Source organism: Gossypium hirsutum, chromosome A12 (assembly GCF_007990345.1).
Source record: "Gossypium hirsutum isolate 1008001.06 chromosome A12, Gossypium_hirsutum_v2.1, whole genome shotgun sequence".
NCBI classification, from domain to species: Eukaryota; Viridiplantae; Streptophyta; class Magnoliopsida; order Malvales; family Malvaceae; genus Gossypium; species Gossypium hirsutum.
Window position 1 is genome coordinate 106,442,234 of NC_053435.1, and position 10,527 is coordinate 106,452,760.

The 10,527-nt window shown below is 30.4% G+C and overlaps 1 protein-coding gene across 4 annotated transcripts; it reads right to left on the reverse strand.

The window, feature by feature from the left end:
• Nucleotides 1–6,746: 6,746 nt before the first annotated feature.
• Nucleotides 6,747–10,239, reverse strand: LOC107929466 (two-component response regulator-like APRR5). 4 transcript variants are annotated; one of them, XM_016860896.2, is made up of 8 exons: nt 9,689–10,239; nt 9,331–9,492; nt 9,094–9,224; nt 8,898–9,008; nt 8,450–8,615; nt 8,048–8,354; nt 7,284–7,932; nt 6,747–7,195 (listed from the first exon to the last, which is right to left on the reverse strand). In XM_016860896.2, the coding sequence occupies exons 1-8, from the start codon at nt 9,933–9,935 to the stop codon at nt 7,055–7,057; spliced, it is 1,914 nt and encodes a 637-aa protein (XP_016716385.2). In that variant the 5' UTR covers nt 9,936–10,239; the 3' UTR covers nt 6,747–7,054. The 4 variants fall into 4 exon arrangements, with proteins under 4 accessions (XP_016716385.2, XP_016716384.2, XP_040939577.1 ...); XM_016860895.2 differs by having other exon boundaries at nt 8,048–8,357; nt 9,689–10,067; XM_041083643.1 differs by lacking the exon at nt 9,331–9,492 and having other exon boundaries at nt 9,689–10,128.
• Nucleotides 10,240–10,527: the final 288 nt, after the last annotated feature.

Here is a 10,527-nt window from a genome sequence, read left to right on the forward strand (position 1 = left end):
GGTGGGATCGTTCAAATTGCATGAGTCTAATGATCATGAAGCACAACATTTTAGAAGCCTTTAGGGGCAAAGAATTTAAAACGATTACTCAGGCCAAGGTTTCCTTGACGAAATTTAGAAACATTTTGTTTAAAACGATAAGGTTGAAATGGCAGCATTTCTGACTTCTTTGATGTCTATAAAGTATAAGAGACAAGGAAATTCCAAGGGATCTAAGGGCTATGAGTTTTATGATCCCACAATTAAGAATATTTTGAGATGAGAATTGTAACATTTTTTTAGGATGTTGAGTTTGGAGGGAGAAATAAGGTTGGAGACATTGCTTTTAAGGATGAATTGAATTCTAACCCAGTTTCTACTATCACTTTTGATGATGTTTAGATTCTCATACCTACCATTGATTAAGAAGTGAATCCAGAACCTCAATAAGATAATGTTGAGCAACTCCCTATTCAAGATGAGGTGATTGTTCCAGAAGAATAAACTCAACAACCTTAAGAATGAATGTCATTAAAAAGGTCCGCTAGAGAAAGGGTTATAATGGCTTTAGTGGAATATTTTGACTTTAAGCTACATTAGATGAATATTAAGTTAATGGTTTCTCAATGGTAACATTGATCATACATTTATATGGTGCAATTAGAAAACTTTGTGTCTGATGATGCAAAGGTAATGATTTGCAAATTAAATAACTTCATCTATGGGTTTAAGCAAACTTCTTATCACTAATAGTACAAATTTTACTAAATGATTATCTTATTCGATTTAGAGATGAATTTTGTTGATAATGGTATATACCATAAGGTTAGTGGGAGTAAAGTTCTATATTTGGTTTTATTTGTTAATGATATACTGCTTGTCAACAATAAGTATAACCTCAATCAATGCCCTAAGAATAATTTTGAGATTACAAAAATGCATAAGATTTAGCAGTAGAAAGTCTAATGTACATTCAGGTTTGTATAAATTGGAATATTGTGTACATTATTGGGATGTTAGGCATATATTTTAAGCAACCCTGGTTTGGACCATTGGATAACATCTAATAGGGTTATAAGATATTTTTAGAGATTAAAAGATTACATGCTCACATATCGAAGATCTAATTAGTTAGAGATCATCATGTATATAGAACTTCGATTTCGATGGAATATGGATACAATATTTTGTCACTAAGGTGCAAATTGTGAAAACAAATTCCAGTCTTTTATTCCAATAGCAACAAGAGTACATCAAAGTCAAAACACGTAGACTTTAACTTCTCGGTTGTTAAAGTAAAAGTTCAGAGTGGCTAGGTGCCTATAAAACATATTAGGACAAACTCCATGATTGCAGATCCATTTAGTAAGGAACTACACCTAAGGTTTTATAAGAGCACACTGCTCATATGGGTGTAATGTCATTTAAAGGATATATGGTTTTAGTGGGAGTTTATATTTTTAAATGTTTTTATGTTATAAACATATTTTCAGTTATTTCAGTTTAAAGATATTAAGTTTATTTTCTGTAGAAATAAAGTTTATTTGGTTTATTCACACTCTGATTTTGGTAAGGTTTGATCTCACTAAGGTTTAAAAGGACCAGTTGGAAATAGACATGTTTAGATCATATTGCATGTAATTTTCATGCTACACATCCATAATAGATCTATGTCATTTGTTTGTGTTAATATATGTGATCAGGGATGGACAATTACGATATATGTAATGAAAGTCGTCTTGGTTCTATGTTAACATAATTAATGGACGAGATTGTTTGGAATACCTTTTGGATATGATAGTAAATTTTTTTGAGCTCATAAGGTTATATAATGGCATGTAATTATAGAATAATTAGTATATGTGTGGTCCAAGTGGGAGATTGTTGGAAAATATAGACATCACATATATAATAAGGGTAATTACATGTTATTATTTACTATCATAATAAGTTAGCCCAAATTAAAAGTGATCTAATTTGGTTAAAGTTTTATTGAGGTTTAATTATTAAATAAAGTATGAGTCAAATATGTGTAGATACTCTAGTAATTAAGTTCTAATCAATTTCTAATTAATGATGAACTAATTAGTAATTAGAGCTAATGTACCAAAGTTATATATATAAGGGTTATGAGTCCCAAATTACACACAAGATGTAATTTAAAATTAAAACCAATGTAATTTAAAATCTCAAATTTAAACGTTACGTTACCTTCTTAAAAAGAAGATAAGATCGTATAAACCAAAAACAAAAAGAAACCTACATTTTTATTTCAAACCATAACACAAGTTGCCATGAATGGTTTATATAATTTTCCAATAATAAGACAATGAGTTTGGCTATGAAAAGTAATTGGCCTATCATTTCTCTTTGATGTTGATTTAACCATAAACAATATTTGTTAATAAAATTTTGGTATTGTTTATAAAAATCACTTTGAATTTTTTAGTGTCCAATTTTGAATTTTATTATTTGTAATTATCAATTGCGAGCTTCCAATCTCATTATGCAAAATTGTCATCTACGAGTTTTGTTTTATTATGTTTCGATTTTTTATTCGTTAGATTTTGTTTGGACACATTTTAATTTTTCGTTAAATTATACTTCGTATTGGTCTGATTCTATTTCATAAGTGTTTACATATATATTTATGATTATACTATATTTTTACTTGTAAACTCTAAAAAAAAAACCATAACCAACCTTTAATTTTTGTCACATTACACCATAAAATGAATATGGATAAATATGTTAATTGTTAAGTCCCACCAACTCAACTTATTTCAATGTGAGACCACTCCATTTATTGCAATAGGAGACCACTCTTTTAATTGACCACCGATAAGAATCAAACTTGAGAACCAAGCATAAGCACAAGGGATATCATATCTTGTAAGTTTGATTTCTCTTTTAACATTTTCTCATTTCATCCCATTATCTTTAACATTATCTATACTATTTAGTTAAGCGTTTTACTAAGTTGGTTGGTGTCACCCTTGATCCGGTCTTCAATTCAATTATAAAATTATAAAAATATAATTCTTTTAATTTTATAATTAGTATTATTATGATGACACCTTTTATCCTTTCATATTTTTTATATTTTTAAATAAAATAATTACAAATTATAAATCTAGAAATGAACACATTTTTTTGGTGAATTATAAGAGGAGAGCAAAGCCCTAACAACAATGTAATTAGTGCAACTCAAACCCAGGTCACATCTAATGAGGTAAACATCGTGACTATTAAGCCAACACACGAGCACATTTTTTTGAACAATAAAAATTGAACACAAAATACAAATACAATTAAGTTGTTATTTCTTTCAAGAATTGGATAACACAAATTTGAGAGTGATTGAATAAGGTGGTATTTATTTAATTTGCAATTTCTAATATGCATGTTTAATTGGTTATCGATCCATACAAATTAAGAAAATGTTAATTTAGTACAATTAATTAACATTTTTCTAGGGCGTGTTAAGTGTTAAATATGTTACCAAGCAAAAAGAAAAAGGTCGGGCGTTGAGCTCAAGACGCAGACACCAAAAAGACCGGGTCGACCTTCCCAAGGTTAATCCTATAGTATTATAGGGTCGAAGGAAACGTGGAGGAGACCGTGACATCAGCAGTGGGTCAGGGGATATACGTCATACGGTGACGCCATCACTATTTATTACAGACCCAACTTGCACTTCGAAGAAAGCCCTACTATATTGTAGACTTCACGGGGAACTGTTTATATGAATTTATTTTATCACTAAACCTAATATAATAATATTCCAACACTCTATTATGATTTTTTAAATTATCTTTCATTTATTTTTTTAAATATAAATATTAAATTTTTTAGCTTAATTATTACTTTACACATTGGAATTGCATATAAATTATTATTTATAATTAAAATTATTTTTATTGAGCTAATTCAATCACGTAATTAAAAAATTATTATATATTTAATTTTAATTAAATACGTTTTATATATTATTTTATAAATGTTATTTTGAATTGTGAACTTTTTATGCAATATTAATTTAGAATTTCAATTAATGCAGTTGTATAAGAAATAAAATTTTAAATTAAAAATGTCTTAAATTGACAGATTATAATCTTTTGATGAAGATACATTTTTATTAAATTATTTAAATATGATTTTGAATGTATTAATTATTATTGATTTAATTCTCTCAAATATTATTTTGGAGTTAACTTTGATATTGTTTGACACATTGTGGAATTAAATACAATACCTTATGAAATATTTAAAAAAAAATTATTGAAGAGTAATGTTGAAAATAAGATAAATGCCATATATTTTCAATTCAATTTTTAAGTAATGTAATTTATTTATTTTTTATTTTACTTAAAAGAAAATCAAATTTTGAAAATTATTTTGTGAAATGTTATTATAAATAACAATCAATCATAAAAAGGACGAAGCATTCCTAGTATTTCTTAAAAGAAGTATATGATGTAGTAGCAGCCTCTGTAGGTGATAATTTCAGGACAACGACTTGCTCCACCGCATATGGCAGCTGGCAACTTGACAACTCACTTTCTCATTTCCTTTATTTTAATTTAAGTTTGATTACCTACTTATTTTTTTATGTATTTAATATATTTATATTAATACTAAATATACAAATGTTTTTATTGTAATTATAATTTTATTTATTAATTAATTATAATTTTAATTATATAAATAAATTTATTATAATTACAATTGTAGTTATACCTTTAAAATAGATCATTGAAAAAAATTAATGAACGGTAATATTAAAAATAAAAATCCAATAATATTATTTTAAAACTTACAAATTAAAACTGGATTTAAAATTTTTAAAATCCGAACAAAAATCTAATTGATATCGGATTTGGAGAAAGGTAAGAGAAAAGATGGATAATGATTTTTTTGAAAAAAGAAATCACAAACATTTTTGGGCTTCTGTCAATGAGACAATGATTCAACGAAGAGATTGAAATTTTAACAACTTTGATGTCTGAAATTCAAGTTTCTATTCATTGTTAAATTACTTATTAAATTCATACAGTGCTTGTTGAAGAATTACAGGATTTGCTACTATTAACACATTTCAGATTAAACAATTCTACTTTACTCAAAGAATAAATTTACTAAATAATTTTTGTCATAAGCCGAATCCAATTCCTTCAAATAGAAAAGCCATACCTTTCAAAATTGCCTCTTAATCATTCTAATTCCCTTTATACATTAAACATGGTGTATTTGTTGTTGAAGACCTTTAAACATTTATAAATCAAAACCTCAAACCCACTAAATGCATTAAACTATGATAGTTTGAATCCTAAGTTGTTATTTTAATTTGTTATTGAAGCTATAAATTTCACATCCACTTTTTAAAATTTTAAATTTTTTATTTTTTATTTAATAAATTATTTTGATTAAATTCACATTGGCATTTAATTTAAAATTTTAAAATATTTGTATTTGGATTAGTAAAAATCCTATAAAAATTCTATTTAAATAAAGTATAATAATTCAAAGGCTTTATTTAATATATAAGCCTAAATACATCTTAATTCCACATGATGTGGGTACTATTTTTATGGATGAGGTCTATATTTACTTGTGATTCAATAATGATGAGCATTATTTTAGTGGGGGGAGGGAACTAGTGCCCATAATGTGACATATAATGATTCTATATTGCTTGATTGGGTCAATTTTATGTTGTATTGATGCTCTACAGCTTAACCAACTAAAATTAATAATCATCGTAAGTACTATTCTCATCAACATTTATACCTGTAAGATTTATTATAAATATTAGATTTATGATTGATGATTGAAATTGAAATAATCAGTATTTATATTCTCATCAGCAACTACATTTTTTTTTTACAATTAAATACATCTCTTTTATAATTATCTTATATATTATTTGTGGAGTTTTTAGGTTGATATAATTTATTTTTAGGGTATAATAAAATAATAAAAATATATATTTGACATTATCTTAAATTTATTTGTGGAGTTTTTTGACGGTAAACAAAATAATTACCCTTAATAAAAACCCTTTAAGTTGTTCCATTATAAAACTTTTTAATTATGTTGACTTTTTTTATTAGAATATGTAACAAGTCCCTGTATTCTTAGAAAATTTGAAATTTAGTCTTTGTAGTTTTATTTAAAAGGAATTTAGTCTTTCTACTTTTCAGATTTTAAATTTCGGTTCAATTGTTAATACTGTTAATTTTTTTTTGTTAAATTCAGAAAATTAGATTGTCACCTTTCAAAGAGGATTTTCGTATGTTTTTGTATTATTAATATTTTAACAACCCGGTTGTGATATACTACTAATTCAATTAATATTTTAACAATCTAATTACTCAATTTTATCAATTAAACCAAAAATCTAATCGATTGGATCTCCAATTTGGTTCTAGTAATGAATTGTTTGAACCTCAAAATGTGAGTAGCCCGAAATTTGTTTGTCCAAATACTGGGCCATTTCTGATGCTACTCAATTGTCAGAGCTTAAGTGAGCAATTGGCCCAAATTTAAGTGAGAAGCTTTGCAGCTTGGAATTTTCAATTGAAACATACAAGCTTTTCCAATAGACACAATGAGGGGTAAAATAAAAAGGAGAAATATATTTATATTTTGGAAAAATCCAGATTAAGGTAACCACATGGACATTATTAGATTAGTATCCAGCGAAGTTTGTATGTCAATTGTTACTAGCTTACAGTGAACTGAACTGTTGATAGAGTGACAAAAGATTTGCGTTCAAATCTTCGGTTGATACTCGTCTCGAGTTTGATCTCTGGCTCATACAATAACAAGGTTGAATGAACAACTCTACAAAAGTAAACAAATAGAGAATGTCCCAGAGAACCCTAATAAAAACCAGGGAAGCAAACTCTGTTAAGGGTGAACTCTAAGCTCAAAATGTGATTTTTACAAGTACATAGTAACCTACTGTGTTAATAACTACTAATGTAATTTTGAGTATAGATATGAACAAAAGAATCTTTAGTGTTTGGCTGAAATTGCAAGTGCGACCAATTCTAAAGATCCATTGTAAACTTCAATCCATGCACTTCTCTATGTTGTAACTAGCCATCGAGTGAATTGTCTGCGTAGGATGATCAACCTGTACTTGACGAACAAATTGGCCTTTTACTCTGGGTCGCTGCTCCGCAAGTTTCTTTCTGCTCTCGTATCGGACCTGTAAATTTGAAATATTAGCTGCTGCTTCTAAGTGGCTCGATCCATGTGTATGTGATCTTACAATGATGACAATGATAATGTTGTACCTTTTTCTCATAGCATCTATCCTTCCGCTTCAATCGAAACTTGGTTAGAGCTGCTTCTCGTTGGATAGAACGGTGTGAATTTCCAGCAGGCGCAGGAATATTGTCATCGTTCTTTCTTTCTGTAGAAGCTCGAACAATAACCTGATCAACATTGCTATAACTTGCACTACTGCTCCCATATGCAATACCATTAAGTTGACTAATGGATCCATTACAGAAGCTGCTGGTTCCACTTTGATTAACGGTAGGAGAAATATGACCTTTATCTTCGACGGAATCCAACATTTGATCCATCTGATTTGTTCCAGACGCAAGCCGGTCATAAAACTGTCTAGAGGAATTCATTTCGAGACTAGAATGATGAAATGGATTCACACCAAAGGTAGGTTCTTGTTGGTTGACTGAGCTTGGACATTCTCTCTGTTCCATGCATGATGTGGCTACTTCAGTGTGCCTCGATTGATCAGTAGCTCCTGCAGTCGAAGGAATCATGTTTCTTTGAGAGGTTACCATGGGACTAGGAGTAGCAGCATCATGTTCAGAAACAATATTGGACAATATCGTCTCGGAATTAGACCCAGATTCTTTTTTTTTATTACTGATACTTGTCAGTGTTGAATGCTGGGGCAGTGATAGTCTATTAGAGTACCTGTATTTATGATTAGCAACAAAAAGATGAAATTATCGGATTTAAGACGGCGCAAAAGAGAAAAACGACTCAATCCATTTGTTCTAAAGCACTTCAAAATACAACAGAAACCAACCTTGAAAAGGCTGATGAATTAGGATGCCAGAGGATAGGTCTTTCTCGAGTAACATTATCCTTGAAATCATTATTATTACATCTTCTCAAGGAAAGATCTAAGGGTGGAGAAGAATCAAACTTGCATGTGCTATTTATTGAAGAAAAATTGAAATTTCTGTTAAATGTTCCCATGAAATCAATAGCTTCTCTTGGTGAATCAGCAAGTGCATTACCAGCCTCAGCCGAAATATTCGTATTCGTTCTTTGACATTCCAGTTCAACACCCTTGTACGCAGTTGTCAGGTTGGGATCCTTGCAGTCATTGACTGCTTACAAATTTGATTGAGACATTTGTAAAAGGTTAGATGTTCTCCTACTGAGCAGAAAAGCAATGCCAAAACTCAAAAATATCTTGTCTTACCACTAGTTTTCGTCTCATGCATGAGCAGATTCTGATTTAAACCGTCATGAGCTTCATGCATCTGCGATCCACTTGGTTGCGATTTTCCCTTTATCAAGTGTGAAAATTCCTGGATAGTTTCCATGTCGGCACTCTCAGCCTCCATGTCCGGCTTTATACAAGAGCTCTGCAAGAGATAGTAATTATGCATTATTGTAAACTTCATGTACTCAATTTAAACTGAAAACAAAAACAAATTCCTTTCGACCATGAGTGACCTCTTCAATACACATAAATCTCTACTTGAATTCATGACAAGATAGCATATAAGCTTTAACACTCCACACACCAAAAATTCACCGCTATGGAAATAGTATATCATCTTAAATGGCACGGTTAAGTGTAAGACAAATCTTATATACAGGAAATTCACTGATCAATCAAACAACAAAGCTCAAATGGCACTGACCTGAGTATCACTTCCTTTATCAGTTTGTCTTGCAGCATCATTTTCAGAGGTAGCTTCAACCTGTTTGCGTCCAATGCTCTCATCCCCGGGGAAGTTTCCATCAATTATAGACTGATTCGAACAACAGATACAAAACAGGATCAGAACAAAAAAATTGGAAAACTATTACAAATAAAGTGAAAGAAGTAAAGCATACTGATTGTCTTCTCCACGCATGCTGCCATAAGTTTCTCAGTTCATTTCTCCTTACTGGCTTAACAAGGTAATCAGCAGCCCCTCTCAACATGCATTTGTATACTGTGCTTACTGAATCTTGTGAGGACATCACTGCAATATTTACGCAAAATGACAAAACAAGAAACTTGATTTAAGTTAGTTTGTTATGGACCCATAGTAGAAACTACTACCAAATTCGTATCTTTTTATATCATACTTATAACAGGGATGCTTTTACAAAGCTCATGCTCCATGATTAGTGTAAGAAGAGCAAATCCAGATATAGATGGCAAATCCACTTCTGCCAAAATGAGATCATAGTTATGGGGTTTTCCCTTCAGCATCTCCCATGCCTTCAACCCATCTGGAACTGCAGAAACTGCTCAAAAAGATGGGGGGAAATGCACCATTTTCAGTTCCAAATGTAGTATAAAACAATTCTAAAGAATTTCTTATTTGAAAACAGCTTAATTCCAAGATCAAATAACACCCTTTGCTGTGCTTTTAAAAAAAGGAGAAACAAATAGTAATAGTTCAGGGATAAAATTGAGGGGAAAAAAAGGATTTGCCCTAACCTTTATAATTGCATTTCTTGAGAAGAGCAGCTATAATTTGCCTGGTTGAATCATCAGCTTCGATCAACAAAACCCTTAAAGCCATCCACCTTTCCCATTTCACCACTTCACCATAGACACAACTTTCTTGCTGCTGCTTCCTTTTCTTCTTCTTTATCCCTTCAAATTCCCCACTTTCCATCTCTGTATCACTGTTACCTTTCACCTCCTTCACTTCCTCGCAACTCATCACCACAAAATCCCCCATAGTTTTTTTTTTTCTGCTTCTTTTTTTGTATACCACTAAAATCTATAACTTTTTTTTTTTACAACTCTGAACTTAGCAAAGCAAAGCAAAGAATCAAAAATCTGTCCAATTCCCAACTACTAAAATCAACATTAAAAAAATAATAATAATAATAATAATCTTAACTTTAATCGGACGGTATGAAACTGAATCAAGTATGCATCTAATTCTAATCCAACGGTGATAAATATCTGACCGGCGACCAAGGTGGAAAATATCTAAAAATCTATTTTGTGTGGCCTACGGAAAGCCATGGATTGTGGGGCTCATATTTTACAAAAAAGAAAAAAGAATGAATGAAAAATAAGGGGTCAAACATGGGCTTCGGCGTTTGGGGATATTTTTCTTGCGTGGGACCCACTGCTAAAAAATCTATTTCGAAGCAGATATTATTTCTGTGAATGCTTTTAAGGAGACATTCGATTTACTGGACAGTAACCCAACACGTGGGCGTGTTGCAGCGGAGCGCTTTTGTCTTCTTCTTTTTTTCAAATGTATAAACTGCACCATTAAGTCACCCAACTTTAACAAATATTCGATTTGGTCACTGAAA